Source organism: Myiozetetes cayanensis, unplaced genomic scaffold, assembly GCF_022539395.1.
Source record: "Myiozetetes cayanensis isolate MyiCay16 unplaced genomic scaffold, myiCay2020 scf4, whole genome shotgun sequence".
Classification (NCBI taxonomy): domain Eukaryota; kingdom Metazoa; phylum Chordata; class Aves; order Passeriformes; family Tyrannidae; genus Myiozetetes; species Myiozetetes cayanensis.
The window spans coordinates 2570104-2591815 of record NW_026087631.1 but is presented as its reverse complement, the minus strand read 5'-3'; the positions used below and the strand labels follow the sequence as shown (position 1 = coordinate 2591815).

General features: G+C 38.4%; 1 protein-coding gene and 1 long non-coding RNA gene across 8 annotated transcripts in view; both read left to right on the top strand.

The window, feature by feature from the left end:
- SHC3 (SHC adaptor protein 3) overlaps nucleotides 1–21712 on the top strand; it is a 59071-nt gene that overhangs the window by 4283 nt on the left and 33076 nt on the right. For all 7 annotated transcript variants that reach the window (XM_050329663.1, XM_050329664.1, XM_050329660.1 and 4 more), the window contains one exon: nucleotides 13745–13815. In XM_050329663.1, the coding sequence (XP_050185620.1) occupies nucleotides 13745–13815 (71 nt within the window). The remainder of the gene's footprint in view (nucleotides 1–13744; nucleotides 13816–21712) is intronic.
- On the top strand, nucleotides 17780–20802 carry LOC126647436 (uncharacterized). Its single transcript, XR_007630598.1, has 2 exons — nucleotides 17780–18511; nucleotides 20475–20802. It is a non-coding gene; the product is annotated as an uncharacterized LOC126647436 (long non-coding RNA).

Sequence of the window (21712 nt, the reverse complement as noted above, 5' to 3'; positions counted from 1 at the left end):
CTCTCAGGCATGAGAGTCACAGAGCAGTGGTCTGAATGTAAAAGCAAAGGTTGAAAATAAATACCAAAATAAGGGATCAACGAGTAAATGAAAATAAACCGGTCCTGTTTAGTTCCTAATTTGCTTGTTTATTAAGTGTCTCAACATTTTCCTCAGCAGCTGCAGCATTAATACAGATAAGAATAAAAGTGCAGTTCCCAAATCCTCAAACATTATTTGCTACCAAAGCTTTTATCCATCCAGACCATCAAATCAATACACAGACAATGCCCACTGAAGGGAAACATTCCTTGGATACCTCGTGGCTATACTGACTGTCTGGTGGACTCATACCATGATCAACTAATGCCATATGCCTTGCAGAAAATTCCATATGCCCTTTGCTGAATGAGATGAAAATTTGATTTTTTTTTTTTTTTTGACCAGCGAAACTTTTGTCATTTCTGTGTGTAAATGTGCGTGGGTTACTCTTTTCTCATTAATCCACATTCAAAGCATAAGATTAGCCATGGGATAGGGCTAATTGTACCTACTGGGCAGTTTGATAACTCACATTAGAATCTTCTGAAGAGGCACAAAATTCCTATGTACAATTTATGACAAATCTGAGACTTCACTGCTGTCCCCATTTTTTCACATATTACTCCTTTTTAAAATGGGCAGTGTGTAATGCTTAAAAATGGGTGTAGGATTATGGTAAACAGTAGCTGTATTCTGATTGGTCTGCTATGATGGAATTATTTTCAGCCATAAAAATGCTGGCACTTTCTGTACTTTTTTTTCTCCCAGTGGATTTCATGTTGCATTTTTATGTATTATATTAATATAAAAATTTTCACAAGAAAAAAAAATTTACTGATGAATTAGACAATCAACATAACCATATTAGGGGACATGAAGTGGTGAGTTACCAATGTTTTACTTAATGCTACTGCTGAACAGTTTAACAAGTTATGAATTATTGAAAAAAATGAAATATTTTGCTGTTGTGATGGAAGTCATTGAAGAGCTCAGTGTTTTCCCCACAGTGGGACAGGTTACTATGGGGAGAGATGGTAAATGTTCATGTTGTCAGAAAAAGAAATACATAGAGTAAAAAAGAGTGTAAAACTGAGTAAAGTAATGATGGTTAAAGGTTTCAATGTAACCTTTCTTTCCAGTGATAAATATCTACTGATGAGATTAATCGGGTAATGTAATAGACATTTAGGGTTTTGTTACATTTAATTAACAGCACAGTCAAGAGTCAAGAGGCAAATGTATGTCTGTCTTTAGGTAACTCGTGATTTAATTTTGTAACAAGTGTCAAAGACTTTAAAATGCTCTTTCTCAGCAGCTCAAAACTAAATAAGCCAAAAGTACTGTAGTGTAATTTTATATACCTATGTGAAGTATATCTGAAAAAGCTAATGAGCCATAAACCCAGATAGAAATATAGTATCTGGGAGAGAGGAAGGAAGAACCACTTCATCCAAAAGAATCATCACAAGCCAGGCAAATATTTCAGTGAAAAGCACATTAAATTATTAATATTATAGCAAAGTATTTAAAGAGCATAATTCCCAACTGCAATTATTTCTTTAAAATTTTTACGCTTCCATTCCTTGGGAGGGGATGACAGCACATACATACATCTGACACAGAAAACAGACACCACTGTGGTGCTGTTCAAACACACCACCACGTCAAGGCTTCAGTTCTGCAAACATTCCTGCATGGCACTGTTTACGGGGAGCACTCCCTTTGAGATGATTGAGGCTGCCTCTGTACACTGAAAGCTGTGTGTGTGCTGAAGGATGAACTGAGTTGCTGTGCCTCTTTGGTGGCCAACCCAGACTTTGAAGCTCAGCCTTAAGCGGAGCTGGCACAGTGGAGGCTGCAACACACGTGGCCTTCTCCTGGAAGACTTGAGGGCTGTTAGGTAGAATGTTTCTTTTTTTTTTTCTTTCTGATCTAACTAGCATTGATATGCTGTTAAAAAACAAACCAAAACAAACCAAACCAAAATTAACATTACACCAAGACTTTTTAGCTTCCCTTTTTGATTGATGTTGAATTTATCTTTGTTTTAGAAAAAAAAAATCTGGATGAGTTTTTTTTTTTAATTATTTTTTTTTTAGATCATATTCAATTTCAGATTCCATCAGTCAAATTGAAGCAGTGCTGATGGTTAGTCAGTGATAGCTTGACATGGCCAGAGTGAAAACACACTCAGTAGGGTTATGTGCATGTGTTTCTAAAAATAAAGAGCGAGGTCCCAGAGCATCCTGTTTGTAATGAGGTTTAACAAGTGTGTTGTGTGTTTCAGTCATGTGGTGATAACAGGGTGGAATACTGACTTTAGTTCAGAGTCTGCTATCCTCAACACAGGTACCCAAACAGTGTTAGCAAGCACTAATGAAACAGGATAATCGCTGTGGGTTTTGAAGCTGCATGCATGCAGATTAGGGTACAGAGAAGTAGGTGACAAAGAGAGCATTGGTTTTAGTAATTAATCCCTCCTATTGTGCCATATTCCTGTGAGATCAGTTAGTTATCCTTTGCATTTTCTTTCACTGTTATTTGGACTGTGAAAGAATGACGCTGATGCCTGTTGCCCTCCTGAAAACTGTTCTTTTGATCATCATGGATCTGAAGTACTGTGGGTCTGTTATACAGCCCACTGATACAAAAAGAGCATTTCCCGCAGAAATTAGATCAGTTCCTACGAGCAGAAATCATACAATAGAGCCTTTAATTATAATATTATTCTGATTACATGAATCAAGTGCTATTACTGTGCATTTTGCACACCTTTCATAGAAAATAACACACATATTGATTTCAGACTTGAAGAATTCAACTGTCAATGTGAATGTCTGTTCTTCAGTGCATTTGGATTGTTTGCAAAGTGCCTTGGAAGCTTTGATATAATTTCCACACCTAGGGTTATTTTGTGAGTGACACGACCCGGACACTGTTAAGGTTGATTTGAATACTTAAACTGAGAAATATTTTTGTTTAAGGCAAAAATTATAAACACCTGCTAGCTGTTTATCCTGCTGGTTATACATACATCCTACAGTTTTAAAATCCCCAGATGAATTCAGCTGGTCAGTTTTGGAGGTAAAACCGCACGCACCCGGAACTTCTTCTCTCTTTTTCCTTGGAAACTGGGTGGTTGGTTTCTTTAGCTGTCTTCCAGCAACGTTTACAGTAAGAGTATCACACACCCAATGTAAATCTCTGCCACTACAGACATGAAGGAAACACACAGATGGACCAAGATCCTCGGGGAAAACCTGTGCTGCTGGAGACAAGGTACTCCTTTGTCCCAGGGATGGGCTGCTTCTTTCTCTCCCAGGCAAACAGAAACCTCGTCTCCACCAACACAGTAGCCCATACTTGTGCTACAGCCTGGCTTTGTTTTGTAGAAGAAAGTTCAAGTGAATGCAGAAAGTGTCAATATTAAATTTTCTTGTTGTTTATGATGAAAGAAACCCTCAGACCTGCCCTGGCAGTGTCAGAGGAATCCCGTCTTTCCAGCTAAGGGGACTCTTTCAAGTTGATTTGCTCCCCCAAGAGATGAAATAAATTTCATAGAGCAGGAGGGATTCAGTATTGCTTCTCTGCAGTTCTACATAGTGGTGTGATATTAATTTCTTTTGATTCTATATATTCAGAACAAAAAGTGATGCAGCTCTGCCTTGGTCTGCTCCAGGCAGGTCTGAGGCAGGGCCTGTCCATTTGAGTTGTGATGGGAATAATGATGGGACTCGATGCCAACATATTTCCAGTTATCCCTTGTTTTCTGGGAGGGACTGGGTGCAATTCAATAATCTAGAATGTTTGTTTAGTAAGTTAGGTATTTCCCTGGGTTTTTCAAATAAAATTTCATAGGGACAGGAAAGATTCTCAGTCTCAAAAGATTGAATCAGACAATCCAAGTCACAGCTAAAAGTTTAAAGGCTAAAAAAAAAAGGCCTTTGATATTAGACAGGAATGGCAACCAAAACCATAAAAGATAAAAATAAACAGGGGATAGAATGGCACAAAGAAAAGAGTGTAAGGTAGACAGAAAAAGCAGGAGTGCCAGGTTTAATTGGTGAACTCTTGGGATGAAGACCAGAGGTACATGTGGCATTCAGATAGAAAAGGACTCCTTCTGCTTCCCTGCACGTTTTGGATTTTCAGGTTTGACAGTGACAGGTCCTCCTGACATCACACCTCCAAATGCACAGATTAAAAAGCATAACAACACAGTTTGTGTGTCAGATACTTAACATAGCTTTGTATTTGGCATAGTGGAAAAGCACCTGTTAGATCCTCCATTTTCTGGGTCTGTGCTTTCATAATACTCCTTATCAAGCAGTTCTACTTAACAACTGAGGTGGCATAAATTTTTTTTTAATAAATGGATATATTATTTACAGTGTCCATATTTAACAGTTTCAAATGTCTAATTATGATTTTCAACCACTGGAGCATAATGTTTTGGCTGCAGAAGCTTTTGTGCATTAAAGGAGTTCTAATGCAGAACATAAAGCTGCTGTAACTAATCTGCATCATGGTTTAAAGGGAAATACATCTTAGTGGATATTCGAGGTAGCAGCAAAACAGTCTGGAAAGTTCACTGAATTAAAGTATGCAGCTGTGAAAATGAACCAATTTATTTGTGGTACTGCAGTGTATACTCTAAGTGGTTCACGCTACAATAATTGCATTCATCCATTATTATATATTTTTAAAATTAACTTTAAAAGGTGTAGAACTAAAGGTTGTGTTTTTTCTTTTTTTTCTTTTTTTTTTTTTTCCCAAGTGTAGCTTTTTTTAAAGAAAACTTTTGGCCCATGCAAAGAATTGAGTCGCAGTACAGAATGTGTTTACATTTAAAATAATGGAATAAATCATTGTCCGATGTGTGAACTTCTGATAAAGGCGTTTCTGAGGTTTTGCATGCAGAAGCATTTGTCTGTAAGACAGGAACATAAGGAATACTGTTCACGCAAAACTACTGGTTTGTTTTTTTTTTCCTGAAATCTTTTGAAAGCCCAGTTCATTTAGCATCTGTACAGCAAAAATATTTCTGACCAGGATGCTGGCAATCTTGTTCCGTCCACCCACAGGTATGAAACAAGAAAAAGGTATTTTCTTTGAAGATGTTTTGTTTTCAGCCCCATTTGAGATGGAGATTAGAAAATTGTCAGAAGCAAAATTTGTTTCTCTGTTACATCTTTCCCCTCACTAGCAAGAAATAAGACCTTAGAGTTAACTTAAGAAATTGCTTTTCAAGATAAGATAAAATATATTCTTCTTTTCCTAGCTGAAGCCTTCACCTTTTTTTAAGGGGTTCTGAATCCTTACTGTGTGATTTGTTTGTGAGATGCCACCAGAATGCTTTCACAGAGGACAAATTTAAAACCAGTATAGATACCAAATAGAATGGATTCTTCTTTTCTTGCAGAGCTTTATGGGATATACTTTTATTTAACTATTTTATTACTGGTAAGATGTCCCAAATTCTCATATTGTGTGGAGATTTCTACAGTTAATAGATGGAAACTAAATGCTGAAACAGAGTGAAAATACTGCACCTTGTTGCACAACTTTTTTTCAGATATCTCTCATCCTCAGCAGCTGATAATATTTAGTCACATAAAACCTTCATCATACTTCAGAGATGTGTTAACAGACACGGAAAGCAATGTTTGGGATTGCTTAGTATTGTTTTTCCTGCTGTCCTGAGGTCGGTGGCACCCAAGTATATTTTGCAAACACTGCGCTCCCTCTGTGCTTCATCATCGGCAAGATTTGGAGGCATTCAACTGGTGTTATTCTCCAAGGCCTCTCTGTTTATATGAATCCTTGGCTACTGAAGAAGCACTTTGCAGGTTTTCTGATTTTGTGGGAGAAAAAGGAATAACCTTTTCAGAGTGTTGGCGAATCTTGATAACTTTATATATACATATAGTTTTTATATATGTATATATATATATAGTATGTCAGTTTATTAATAGATATATACAGCTGCCCACTGAAACTTTTAAATAGCTACAAATATTTATATACTGCATTTCAGAAATAATAAAAAACAGCAGGCTTTCTTAGAGCCAAGGAATTTGGGCAGGCATTTTAAATATCAGTGGCACTGTATATTTGTGTATACTTCCAGTCAATAGATAGGATTTCAAAGCCTGTGCAGAAGAATATATACATGCATATGTATAATATGCATAAAAGTAGGTATAAGTAAATAAAGTTGGGGTTTTTTGTCCTGTTAAGGTGCATTTTTCTTTATCACCTGAGCAACTCAGTGCAAGAAAGGAGTGTAAGACAGGAAAATATGGTTCCCTTCCTTTATTTAGAAGCTGATTTTTCTACTGTTAGTGGGTTAGAAATGGGATGCATTTATTTAGATGAAAAAGTTTCACAGCCTTTCAGTTTGAATTAATCAATGGTAGGAACTTTGTTCTGTAGTTGATCCCAGAATTTCTGTGGAAGTCAGCTTCACTTTACTTATGACTGAAAGCCTTTATGAAAATCCTAAGGAAAAGGATTTTCATGGTTAAAGCTACATGTATAACAAATACACAGAAACTCACATTCATGCAGTGAAAATTTTAAAATGTGAGCTCTTTTTTTATTGTTTTGTACTCTGGATGCTAAAGAAATACTTTGTGTTTGGAGTGGCCTCCTGTGAAAATATTTTATAACTCTACTATGGTGGTTAAATCTAGAGCTTATGAAGGCTACTTCATTTACCAAAAAGTTCTATAGCATAATTTTAGTGGCATCCCTGTTATTGAAAGCACAAACATCCAGTTCAAAGAGTAAAATAGAGAAGTAAACAGAGTAAGTTGCCAAAATCGCATTGGATTATACTAAAAATGTATTAATTAACAAATCAAAGTACATGAGTCAGAGAATTAATTTCTGGGAGACACTGGTCTCATGCACAAAATACCCGTGTTTGCCTTCTAAATCCCTTTATTATTACAGTTGTTCACACCTGAGCCATGTGTTCAAACAGGACAAGTCAGTTCACTGAAGGTGTTGCCTGTCGTTCGCCAGTTAAGAATTGTTATTCTGCTTGTACTGAGATGTATAATCTATTTCTATGCTACAGAAATCAGTAATTGCACAGGAGGAAATAGCAAGCAGCTAGGTGTTGGCCAAAGTTGGGGATGTTCTTAGGAAAACTGTATTCTCTCATCCTCTGTCGAAGAAACAAACCACCCGTTTCCAAGAGGAGTGCAACTGGTGGTCATATGCATCATCATTTGTACTAGTTTAGAAGCTCTGCTGGTTTACTTGTCTCATGGAGCATTTTGTGATGACAAGCCTCAACCATTCAGCTGTAAATTTATTTGCAGTTGAGCTCCAAAGAAGATTTTCTGTTCCATTTCCATTCAATCAATCCTTACTTAGATTTTTTTTTTTTTTTTCTGTCTGGATTGGAACACGCGTTCTTTAATGAGGAAAAAACCTTTGGGGGAAATATTGATTCACTATAAAGCTCTATACATGATTACTTACTGGCATAAAAATTACCAACTGCAGAAGCATGGAAGCACAGAAGAGAGCCTTTCTGTTTCTGTGTGGCAGCATATGTTTGTGACACATTTTTGGTGCTGGAATGTGGCAAGCTCTAAATATAGAGCCTTCTCCTCATTCAGAACAAGGCTGCCAGGGTTTCTTTCACTGCAGGATGGCTGCTCCCCCAGCCAGGTATGCCCTTCTGCAGGTGGCAGGAAGGCACAGGGCAGAGGTGCAGAGTGGGTGCTCTGGCATGTGCTGGCAGAGCACAGCGCCCTCAGAGACCTGCACATGTGCCTGGAGAGATGTCTCAGCCCGAGGGGAGGGAGCAGCAGGAGGCTGGGAGAATAACACTCACGTTAGGTAAGATCTCAGCATCGTGCTATGTGATAGCTGAGCAGAGAATTTAAAGGCAAATTTATTTATATCCCAAACTACCAGAGGAACTGAAATCTCTAGCAGCTGACTTGGAGCTCTGTGACTACTGCTTAGACAAATTTATTTCTCTCTGAATATCCAGTCTTGGTTCTGCCCACAGCTTTTTCTAATATTATAACTCAATCTACATTAGAAATGTCACTGAACAAATTTTCCATTCCATTCTTTTTCTCGAAGTATCTAGGAACACTAACACAAATCTGAATGGCTGTGTGCGTGCAGGACCTTCTTCCAACCACTCTGCTGTCTGCTCAGCTGATGGTAGCCAGCATTTTCAAAGGCTGCCCATTAAGTGCTTTGCATTGTCAGCAACACCTGAGGTGAGAGGCTGTCCCACGGACTTCTGTGATGCCAGAGTCTGGGTGAGATGTTTGCCATGCTTATGGCAGGACAGTGGCTCTCCACCTACCAGGAAAGGGTTTCCCTGAGGTTTGACAGTTACCCCCTTAGCAATGGGAGGGTCTTAAGGTAGGGAAGAGAAAGGAAGGACCCATAAAACAAACAAACAAACATAAAAAATAAAACAAAGAAAAAAGGTTTGTTGCACAATAGTCTTCAGAAAATACTGAGTTTTTGGTGGTGCAGAGAAGTACCTCCCTACAGTGCTAGGTTTTGCTGAAGTTTTACTTCATCAGTAGTTTGGGGCAGGTAAGCATTGAGGTCAGAAAGACTTACCAAACTCCCAGATCACTGTCCCAGTGGGGTAACTGAGCCACCTCATTGGGTCAGTGACTAGCATCAAATGTATAAAGGCCTTTTATGTATAATGTTTTTCAGTGCCTCCATATTTAAAAGATTTCAAGTGTTGATTCAATCAAATCATATAAGTCAAATACGCGTAACTCCACTGCATGTTTTGATAAGATATCTTCTCTTTTTGTGCTCATTTCTTGCTGATTATCTGAGTTAAGTAAGTTTGTGGCGCATGTCTCAGTCAAATTAGTAAGGTATTCAAGGTAATAAACGTTCAGCTAAAACACAATCAAAAAATTAGGAAGCATTGTGGCACTTATTATTCTTCTTTAACTTAGTTTATTTCATTAAAGGGAACATCTGATTGCAGTTCCTTTTTAGTGTTTGTTTTGGGGTTTTTTTGTTTGATTTGGTTTGGGGGTTTGGGTGTTTTTTTTGTTTGTTTGGGCTTTTTTTGCCTTTTTTGGTTTCATTTTGGGGTTTTCTTGTTTGTTTGTTTGTTTGTTTTTTGGTTGGATGGGTGGGTTTTTTTCCCACTTCAGTGGTTTAGAAAGTGGATATTGGGAATTCGGTTAAGCTGGGATTTTCATCTAACGTTATGATAGCAAAAGGATTGAGATTTACTGTTTCATATAAATTTGTAAAGGGAAAAATTCATTTTGTAAGATGCTTTTCAATCTTGTAGTCTCTGGCTGTGGATTGGGCTATTTTTTTGTGTTGGTTTTGTGGGTTCTTTTTCCTTCTCTTTTCTTTTTCGTGCATGAGTATGGTTATTAAAAGTCCTGACGGGGTCCACAGTTACATGTGGACAAACTTACTATCTTGAAATCAAGTCCTGGGCTGTTACTATTTTTGTATTATGGCCTGCTTGTTAGGGTGCATCTGGATTTGATTCTTAATGTGTTTTAAGTAAATAGCAAACTTGAAAGTAATTTTTAAGTATTGTAGAACCTTGTGGAACTCTTAGTGCATATTTCACAAGCCTCGTTGGCTGTTAACGATGGTCCCTGAAATTAGAAGGAGCTGTCATTTTGATGCATAAATAAATGCATGTTGCAGTAGAAGCAATAAAATCTGAATTTTAAATAAAAGGTCTTATTTTTAAATAAGAGAGTCTTCAACTGTAATTAACTACCACCAATCAATTCATACTAACTACTCATTTACTTTCATGGATTAATTTAATTCTGGACTAGCTTTTTGGATAATGAGAATAAAATGTAAAAAAAATAAAACCCACTAAACCAACCAAGCAAATTGCCCCAGTCTCTTGCCCTTCCCCACCCCCCAAAAAAGGGAGAATAAAAAAGAGAATCATAAAAACGTAGGCATATGACTTGAGATACACGTGAGGAACAGATCTGGCAAGTAAAAAGATGTTCACTTTTGCACATACCAAGTAAAAGGGCAGCCTAATCCCATGGGTGAGAAAATTGCAGAGAATTGGCCAGCTCATGACAAGATACCTCATCTCTGTTTTCAAAACCTGGATCTCCATGCACCACCCGGAACACCAGGAAGCAGAATTTGTTTCTGAGCCCCCAGGCTGTTATCTGCAGCTGTGCAGCGTAAGAGCATATTTTGGATACATCAGTATCTGAAGGCACTGGCTGATTTTTGGCCGGCAGTGCGGGTGTGTGTCTGTTTGCTGATGTGTCCACGTCATGCCTTACATAACTTCTGCAAGGCAGGTTCGAGCTGCAAGGCAGCGAACCACTCAGGCCTGATGATGGGTCATCTGGTTACATGATTAAAACCAGCCAGCCTCAATTTGCTGAGGATACCCGCGCAGTTTTGATGAGCTAATGGTATTCCAGTAGCTCAATTTCAGAGAGATTATAGGAGTTCTTATTTTGTTTGGCAGCGAGTGATGGGTAGATCTTCGTGCTACCCATGCACGGGGCAGACACTCCTCTGCTAGATGTGTGCATACAGCACTCAAGCACTCAAGCATTTGTGGCTCCTAGGTTGGGCTGCTGCAGTGCTGCAAGGGGCTACACCCTCACAGAATCACAGAATAGCTCTGGTTGTGTTCTCATGAAAGCATTTCTTGCTGTTGTCGCTGCTAGCTTCCGGGTCCAACAGTGGAGGGTTTTTTTTTCCAGTGACTTGGTGTTTTGGAGAGCTTGTTAGGAAACACTGAACAAGGCTGTTCACATTCATGGAGCAAAAGGCAGCTCTGACATTGACTACCCGGATTTGCTTTCCCTCTTGTCTCCAAGCACACACTCATGTGTTGAACGGTCTCTCTCTGACAAACGTTGGGAGAACTCGATACTCTCTCTTGCACGGGCTCCAGTAAAAGATTTTAGCTACTGAACAAGGATTTTCTGCCTGAGTCATAGTGAAGACAGGTACTTAAGGGAGTAGGGAAGAAATCCTCACAAACCATGCCTTCTCTTACACTAACCTGGCAAAATTCTAACTAGTAAGGATGCTTGAACCTCATGCGATGAGAGCTATGTGGTACCAGGTGTATGTGGCACTCTGCTCTTAGGTTTGCATCTGCTTCATGCAAGGTACTGTTTAGCATGCAAAGCACTAATTATGAATCTAAAGCCTCTGAATGGGAAGCTGTTCATTCATATGAAAGCCCTTTTCCTGGGGACACAGTGCCTTTCAGTGCTGGTATGCAAGCTGGAAACTCATTCAAATATCAGAAACTTGACAGAAGGCAGAATGTTATCTGAGAGAGCTTGGAACTGGTAGTCCCAAATCCTCCTACTTCAAGGTGGGCTGCATCTCGGTATATTTGGTTCCTGAGCAATGAGAGGGAGGATGATAACGGGATCTCATAAATTTCACAGCATACAGTAGCTGATTGGCTAGAATATACATTAAGTGCTGGGTGAACAGGAGCTTTTTTTAGAAGCAGACTGTTTTATAACTATATTTTAAATGTTTCATGGAATGCCTAAAGCAAAAGATAGCATTTCTTTTTAATCAGGGTATTTATTTGTTGAAATAAATGAATAATTTATTTACTTGCTATCTTGGTTGTATGTCTTCTTTCTGTGGATCCTTGTCAGGATGTACTTCAAATGGATATTTTTAGAGAGCAGTGTTGGTCTTGGGGAATAATTGAAGCATAGCAGTAGGTGAGTTATATGTCCCTGTAGTTGGCCTTTGGACCTTTTGAATGTCAATTTTTATAGTAATTTCGTTACTTGAAAACATGCCGTGGTGATTAAGTGTTCACATCTCTTATCCCAGAAAATCAGTTGCCATCTTTGCATTGATCAGTCAGGAATACTGCAAGCCTTACTATGTTGTGTTCAGCTGTCTCCATGATACACATAAAACAAGTACAGGGTAATTTTTCCATCCAACCTCCCTCCAGTCTGATCTTGTCTCTACTTTTGTTAATGTAGATCAGGTAGTATGACTCAAAGGAGTCTAAATGCACGCCTTCTAAGTATGTTTATGGGTATTTGTCTAATTATTTGTCTATTTTGACAGTGACTTGTGTGCATATGTGTTTGTGTATTTATTTGCACGCCTGCATGTACTCGTCAAAATACCTTCCAGAGTTTGCTTCCAAAATGCTGGGCCTGGTTCTCAAACTTGTACAATTTCTTTACTATAAAAGACTTGTGGCAAATATAGATAAGTGAAGAAACAAGTGCAATCCAAGAGTGGTCTTGTGTCAAGAGATCTAAATTAACAGTTGATGAGATAATGAAAACCAAGTAATTTTATATAAAAAAAATCACAGGAATACCTTTGAGTATTTGTACCATTTACAGCATATTTAATTATAAAAGCATCTTGTATGAAATAAATATTTACTTTATTCAGTGTGTAACAACTTCATAGCATTTGATAGAAATAAATAATAATGGATATGTGAAAAGAAACTAGATACTCCCTCAGCTTGTAAACAGTTTATGGCATATATGTTTCTATGAAAAAAACTGCTGAAATTCCATATATATTTACTGATGCAGTTAATTCTCTAATTTAAATATAATTTTTTCCAGTGAAAATAAAATTCCTGAACAGGCACTTGATTTTTGCACCAGTTTCGTGCCCAAATAGATTGCATTATGCTTGTGAAGACACCAAAACAGACGCAAAACTGATATTAGAAGCTGATATAAACCCACAATACTAGAATAGCATTGTCAGGCACATGATGTAAGGACTCATCCCTATTTCCTCTGGCTTTCAGAAGCTGGGTGTGTGGTTGAATGCTCACCCTACACGCCAGTGATGAGCTGGTTTGTGCAAAGCCATTATCCAAATACCTGACAAGAGCTGTGGCTCTGGCAGACTTTAGCACATGCAGAATATGACCGCTTTTGGAAGCAAGTCTAGAAGATTCATCAGAGTTTTTCTCACTCCTGTGATACTGTTACATTTTAATGTCTTTTGTAATGGTCCTCCCTCTTTTTTCCCCTCAGAGATGCAGGGCAGAAATCTGGGTCAATAAGTCTGGTCTTTTCTTAATATTAGCTAACTTTCATGCCTTTCCTTTCTTGGATGACCCTCCCAGCATGGATTATTAGTGTATTTTGTTAGCATTTTCCTTTATCTTTATACTAGTGTAATTAATGAAATTACGAAATCACATATATCCCTGAGCTGTTTATTAAGAATTGGTTGCTGGTACTCTTTTCAGCTTTCCCTACCATAATTTGCCTTTTTTTGTTCTAATGAGACTTAGTTCTCTCCTTTTAAATAAGTTTTTCCTACTAACCAATGCTAGATGAATTTCCTTTACCACAACTTCCTTCCTCATTAAGATTATTTTTTACTTTTATTACCTTCATATCTAAAATGGAAAGATTAAAATAGAAGAAAACACATAGTAAACACTATGATAAATATCAACACATTACAAATTAGGAGTATTACAGTGATTAAGTTAAACATCAAACGATATGTTGAACCAAACCTGAGACTTAAATGAAGTAAAATGTTTATGGAACAAATCTGTGACATATGACAGCGTAATCACAACGACCTACATAAGGCATAGGACAAATAAAGTGCAAAAATAAGAACTGCACAGTGACTCTTAATGGTTAGCTGCATTTTCTCCCAGAACTCAAGCATAATTATAATACATTTTCCCACTGTTTATTTCTCCTTACAGTACTTGGGGTGTATAGAAGTCTTGCGCTCAATGAGATCTCTTGACTTCAATACTAGGACACAGATTGCAAGGTAAGACTTTGTACAACTATGTTTTCTAAAGCAACTTCTGAGTTGTGTGCCCGAAGTGGAAAGGCTGGGAAGATGGCAAAACGCATAGTAAAGAACTTTTGGATACCATCACTCCACTTTCTAATTTTTCTTTTGCAGGTAGATCTCTCACCTGGTGCTAACACAGCTCCAACAGGGCTTAGGGGATATTTCCTTCATGGATTTTTGATAGGTTAGGCAGTGCTTTATAAAATGTTTGCCTGTTTGTTATGCCAAATAAAGCACTTATCTCGTTACCAATTTCATGGCATTCAAGCCAGTGAGAATTGAAATATGCTTAAAATCTATGATGCATTAGCAAAATTAGTCTAGGGAGCTGTTTTGGGGACCTATGCTTATATGTTTTTTTTTAGTAATTTCTTATGAAAAGATGTCAGAATTTCTTAGGAAGAGATGTCAGAGTACCAGCTATTTGTACCCTAAAAAGGATACAAATGAAAATATATCACCCCAGTGATACCAGGGACAAATGAAATAATGTTTTCTTTTTCAGACTGTATTTAAGGAACAATAAGCTTGTATTAGGCTCTTATTGCAATTCTTTTAAATGTGTCATGGTATTTTTGTAAGAGCAGTACATAAGTGCAATGCTCTCTAAAGAAGTGTCCATGAATCATTTTATTCTAAGAAGAATATTTTCTAAGAACTATAGGAAATCGTGTTTTGCAGGCGTTTTCACTTGAAAACCTGAGTCATTGATTTCAGAGGAATGTGATTTCAGGGAATGTGATTTCAGAGGAATGTGGCACTCATAGCAACTAGAGACCACTTTTTCAATTTCTGGAATTGAAATAAAGAAGGAATCCTTTCCAAAGAAACACATATAAAGTGATATTCCTGGATGCTGTTCTTGAATTTGACCTCTCTGAGGCATCTTACAGCTGCCAATAGGTCTATCATAAACTGTTTGTCATACCGTAAACAGTTGAGCATTTCTTTTATTAAATGAGAAAAATTGCTTGTTTTCAGACATGTGTGCTGATTGTATGGTCTATATGCAATGACTTGGAGTTCCACTTGCATACAGCAGCTTTGAGTTGGACCCCATAAGTCCCTACAAACAGTTAATCGTTAATTTGTCAAGATGCTGCACTGATGAGAGGCATGAAAGGACAAGGACAGGCAAATGACAGAATTCTCTTTTTTAGGCAATGTAGACTGTGGAGGCATTTGAGAATTTTACTTGTGTACTTTCAAAGAACACCATCATGTATGTTTCTGGTGTATTTGCAGCAGTGAGCTTTTAAAATTATTTAATGTCTGAGCAGACTTGTAGTTCCAATGCAGGTGGTCCACTTGTGTTTACCACTTGGAAGTTCAATGATACTGGCTTATGAAACAGCTGTGATAATCACTGGGTTTGGTTTCTATAACCGAAGCTGAACTGAATTCATCTTTATTTTTCTGCAGTTTCCTTCACTGTATGTCTTCATTGGAATAGTTTTGTACTTTTCTTCTCATCTGGCTTGAAGGCACTAATCTGCCATTAATACTTAAGCATATTTGGTGATCTGAAGCAGCATGGTGTACAAAAACAAAATATCTTTGCCTTGTAGTTCCTTCAACATGAAAAAATATGATTTTTGGCATTTACTGTGAAATGAACTTTGAATTATATTTTTTCTGTTGGAGTTACAGCATATTTGACTACATGGTGGTCATTTTATTGTCCCGTCTTCCTCTGATCACATCTATATCACAGGACTTTTTTTTTCAAGCAGGAAGTCATATCCTCCTGTTTTGCTTTTTGTTTTGCATTTGCGGTTTTCTGTTTATCATTAAACAATGAAAACTCATCATTTTGATCATGTAGTTCCTGATCTAAAATTTTTCTGAAAGCACAAGTTTTTAGGTGACTTTTGAATCAGGATCTAGCATCTTAGTGTGCATTTCCTTAATTCCTCTGGCTCTAGGAATCTCCTTGTCATGTCTTACATTTTCGGTAGTCATATGCTTTGTCATATAGCATTTCTCATACAAGCCCATTGTTCATTAAGAAAACATTATTAAGCAATTGCTAAAATTCACATGTGCTGATTGATTTCCTCGTGTGTATTAAGAAACATAACATGACATTCAGGTGTGTACTGATTTAATAAGGCTGATGTTCTGATATCTGGATCTGGTAGCGTTAGCAGCGACTGCATCAGCTGAGAAACCTGGGTCCCTAGCTCAGTAAAGGCTCCTGTGTGTAAATTCCTCTGTGCTGTTTTCCTACAACTTGCAGAGACAGCTGTGATCCCCTTCTGACCCAGAACTCCATAAACTGATCCTACTGCATGCATCAAACCTGTTTGATATGTTACTTTTCCAAGACCTTGCAAAACCAGTCATAGAAGAAAGCGATCTGTCTGGGGCCAATATGACTTCTGGCATTATGCAGTGTTTACTAAATATGATTTAAAAACAGTTAGAAAAAATGAGTCGAGTTACCTGATTTAGTGTGGAAGTCTGCATGCACCTCTTCCTCATCAGCAAAGCATCATGTTTCTCACATACAGAGCACTTACTCCCCTTCTAACACTGCATCACTTCTGTCCCTGCCTGCTTTCTTACCCTTTTTCTCCTTGTTTCTGAGCTCAAACATAGGAAGTCAGTCATTAGGAATCCTGCATTTGCCTTCTTTCTGTCTTCCAGTTATTGATGTGTCATTTTATGTCTCTGCTTGCCTTGGGGATGAGCAAAATCCCAAATTAGGATAAGCTCCTAGAATAAAAAATGTGTGTAACTCAGTCATGGGAGGCTCAGACATGTAGTCTGTGGCTCTGCTGAAATCTCTGGGTATTATTTTAGACAAACTGTTAGTCCCAGTCACAGACAATTCTGTGATTAAATGAATTACTGCTTGAAAATGGCACTTAAATTGTTGAGTGAGCATTTAGAAACTACTTAAAAATTTTACTAAGATTCCCAGTTATCTAGTGAATTAGAGATAAGAAATCAATGGGCAAAGCTTGTCCAGATAACCTGAATGGCTTTGAAAATCCCAGCTGTTATAGTGCACTGGGAAAGCTTACGCATCAGTGTGTATGCATGGACCAGTCTGACAAATGAAGAACTCTGGCTTCAATTTCAGGAATTGAAGCCCCAGTGTAAATACTTTGGTCAGTGGCCTTTTCTTCCTTATCACAGTCACATAAAGCATCAACTCATGCCATCTAATGCTGTTGTACCCAGCCTGTAACTTGTGTTTGTTTTGCTTTTTCACTTTTTTTTTTTTTAAATTAAAATGTTAGAACTTGCAGCAAGACGTTTATCTTCATGTGAAAGCAAGTGAGCAAGCCCTTTCACGTGTCACACACTTCACCGGATCTTAACAACCTCCGTGGTGCCTTGCAGAGCTATTGTTGCCCTAATTTTTGTATCTGATTTGAGAAAAATTAACACCTGTGTACAGTTTATAATGGATTTTCCCCTTTGCCGTTCACATTTGAAGTCTCAAGATTCTCTCGCTACGGGAGAAATAGAAGCAGTAGAGTAGAATAATCACTTGTGTTGTATTTATTCTTTTCCGTAATGAATGTAACATCATGTGAACTCTTGAACAAATAAATGGGTGCACGAGACAAGGGGTCAGCAGTCATACACAGTGATAAATGGAAGCCAGCTGTATCCACGTGTTGCGTCGTTAATTATCCAGTGATGATTCTGGCAACACGTGTGAAGTCAAGAAAACTTCCCTGGGGAGCAAGACGAACAAAAGCATTTAATTTTCGACGTGATGGAGCAACAGGAGGACCAGCAGACAAGACTACTGGGCTCGCCACAGGTGGCAAGTGGTTAAAGTCCATCCGAAACCTACCGTCGTCCTCACAGAAAGGGGCCCCTCTTAAGCTTCTGTGGCCGGGCCCTTCGTGCCTTTGGGCTTTCCATTTAAAAAAAAAATTTAAAAAAAAAATAAAAAAAAAATAAAAATCAGGTAAAATTCTTTTGCAACGTGACAGAGTTCATGCAGTGTGTTTGCGTGCTTGTTGTTAGAGCTGTTGTGGTGTAATGAGCCCTCACCTGTGTGTTGTTGTGCATGAGTGAGTCGTGCCCTGGTTTGCATTAGATGCTGCATGCGCTGTCTGTTGTACACCCGGGTCTGGGCTGCAGGGATGCACGTTCACTGGCGTTTAATGGAGCGCCACCATTTTTCTGCATGCAGAAAACCGCACCTCCCCACGCTGAGTGAAACACTGTGTTGCATGCTGCCTTAATAGCAAGTAGATCAGAGGACTAAGATGCTTCACACCAGTGCTGGACCCAAACCCAGACTCTGATCCCAGCCCTCTCCACGAACTGTGTTGGGCTGAATGACTGGAGGGAAGTTCCTCTCCAAAGCTGTGGCCTGAGCTTTGTTAATGAAATTATCAAACTGAATCCATTTATGCTGATATCCCAAGCTTTTAGGGGAGGGATGGTAGAAATCCGAATTTCAGAGCTGGATTTGAGTCCAGTGCTAAACGACACGAATGAAGCTCGGTTGATGTGTTTCAACTACCTCTCTATTCTTTGCAGATATCCACTGTCAGCAAGCAACACTGAAAGAAAGGATGGAAGACACTGAAAAGGAAGAATGTTTCTCCTGTAATTTTTTGAAGGTGGATAGGTAATGTGTTATCTGCAGGGAATTCTATGTTCAGTGTCCTCCTTAACAGGCTGTCTTGCTTAGAAGGTGAGTGCAGTTCACCTCTGCCTTCTGCTCTGCGTATTCTGGCTATGGGGTGGTGCTTAGGGGATGGCAGAACACATAAACCATCTGGATGCACAGCTGTAGGCAGGAGGGAATGTGCACAGTTGCTTCAGAGTCAAAACTCTAGGAAGCAGGGGGTGCTGACTACTGCAGGGTTCACCAGGAAACAAGATTCTCAAAAGTGGATGGAGGCATCCTTATAATTCACACAGCACACCACTAAGTGGGGCAATGACAGATACAGTGCCTGATAGTTAGAGAATAATTTACATTTGCTAGTTAAGCTGTCATTAGCACAGAAATGGGGTAGAATAAATAGGATTTTGTATGCCTAACACTGGAATCTTTCATTTTTGAAGTAGTATTAGGGTAGAAAATGTTACCCAGTGTTTGGAAGAATTTGACTAATATATGGTAATGCAAAGCTGGAGTGAGAGCAACCAATTGAGCTCACATGCCTTTGTAAGAAAACAAAGAGCCTCTCAGGGGATGGAGAGGGTGTAAAGCTGAAAGCCAAAAAGTCAGGGAAGCAGTTATGTGGATGGTTGTACCCTGGGTTTTCAGAAAGCTGGTGGCTCAGAAGTAGGACTTGAGGAGGAGTGGTCTTAACACGTTTTAAATGCAAATTGCAGTACAAAGTTAATGACTGCCTAGAAACTTGGAGACACTCTCATGTTCTGCTAGTAGCACCTGGCAGCTTGATTACACACAGAAATGATGGCTTAAGGAGTTTATGTGTCATTCTCATGACACATCCAGCCACACAAGACAGTTCATCACCACTGGACAGTCCTTTTTGGCAAACACAGCTTGCATATTTAAAAAACTGTCTTATGCAGTTATTCAAAAGGGCATCAGTAGAACTACAATAATCTAATAAAAAAAACGAGCTTTGGTAAGATATCTGTCTCTGAAGTCCTGCTTTGGATGTGAAGCCAATTAGAGGTGAGAGAAAAACATTTGTTAGACTAAATTTTTTTTCATTTTACATTTGTAAGGTTTTATGTCGTCCTTTGAAATATCTGCTGTGCACTCCTCTTTGACAGAGAAGATACCTTAGTAAATGAACCTGAGACTGGACCCAGTTTGGGGGTTATTATGATCCTGATTTAGCAACAGAAAACAGTTTCAATTTCCCTGTCTCCATCTCTCTGACCTATACTAGGATAAATAGGCTAGAGACCAGGCTGAGGGGAAAAGAGCCTAAAGGCCACAAAAGAAGTTAAAGGGTTGAGCTACTTAACAGATCTAAACCTTCAGGTACATTGTGTTTTTTTAGATTTTTAGGGGTCATTGACCAGAGTCCTGAGAGATGGAAGGTTGTGTATAAGAAAGGTTGTGTAGGTGTGCGTTCAACGCCAAGGTTTTATACACTCCTGCCCTATGTCCATAACAGCTGTGTGTTCATGTGGAGTTAAGAGATATATCTAAATAAGGTGTGCTGCTGGGTAAACAAGTCTCACTCTACATTACTTAAATAAGATTATTGCTCAGAACTACTGCATTGGAAGAAGTCATAAAGATCAGGTGGACTTTTCTGTTACCGATGAATGAAACTGGGTTTCTGAAATTTACTCACATGCTATAAAAGAAGGTGCAAATTGCACAGAAATTGTCCCAATTATTCCTTAAAGTTAGGTCATCTATAAATACTAAGAACAGAGCTGTCATTGAACATACCAATGGATAAAAAGTCTCTTTGGCAGTAAAAGCAAAGGAGTCCTCACAAGTGCACTGATTTCTCTTAGGAGTTGAATGGGAAGTCTCACACTGAAGATGCAGGAGCATAAGGATAACTATCATTACATAGATTGCATGCTAAATACCTAATGGCATGTGGTACTCTGTGTCTAACAGTTGCCAAAGTCAACAGTTTTACTGTATAAACTTTATTCAATAAAACAAAAATTATGATGGCCAGCTTCCTTTCATTTTCTGCTTGTAGATTTCCTACACGTGAAAAAACTCCATTGGAAGAAACGAAACGAGGAGCTGACAAAAAGAAAAAGAAGACTGTCGTCTCCTTGCTCTGCAACTGATGCCACATCAGCTCTGTGTGACAGACACACCTGCTGATGTCACCTTATTCCACAGACCTTTTCTTCCAGGCTTCCCAAGTTGGCATTTGAAGTTCTGTGAACAGAAATGCAATGGTGTAGTGTTCAGAGATTGTCAGTGTCCCCTGTCCTACTTCAGACAGCACATGCTCGTTATGCCTGTTTTGCAAATGAACAAACAGCGTTTAAATTATTAAACAGATTTCTAAAAATGTATTTCTTGTCTCTGTTGGGTTTTTTTTCAGAAGCAAGTTATTTTTATATTTAGTACAGACTTTTGTTTCTCCTCAGGAAATACTGGTACAATACTTGGTAATGATTTAGAAGTTATTAAAATTGACAGGAACATAGTATTGAGTCTTCTGTACAGTTCTTCTGGTCGTGTCATGCTTTCATTTAGAAAATCCACCTTTTGATGTCTGCTTTTTTTAACCTGTGAAGCCCTAAGCTTTGGAGGTGAAAAAGGTAAAGTTGAGAACTACAGGATACTAAAATATCTTAAGAGAATGCTAGATGGCTTTAAGTATTGTGATACAAAACATTTCAGACTAAAGACGAGTCACATTTTCTTGTCTCATTATTTGGCATGGCTTTACTTTTTCCAAATATGTTGAGAAAATCTGTGCTGTTTGTATGTGCCTGTCATTTCCCTGAAATATGAGTTCCAGAGTTCTGGTTTTTAGTCAATTAAATCGAATTAATTAAGAACAGCAACAACAAAACATCACAGTCAGAAAAATATTTGAAACCACAAGAATGGAGAGTATTTTCGTGTGATGGTGCTCCATAGAGGAGCAGATCTGAGCTTCCTGAGAGGGCTGCTTTAGGTAACGGAGAAAAATATCACTAAAGCTATGAAAGCTACCAGGCTTTTTAATGGAGCAAAATAGCAACGTAAAATGTCCTTTTTTCTGACTCAGATGTCAAGCCACTTTAAAGCAGAACAGCACAGTTTCAGAAAATGCATATTGGTAATTTTTTTACTTGGATACTCTTGCCTGCTGAAATTATATTCGAAATACAGCAACATGTTTTGTGCCAAGAAAGTGACTCCAGAGTATGACCATCTGCAAAGCAGAAGATGCTCCTGGACAGATCTGGAACTCAACGTGTGGTCCCCACTGCA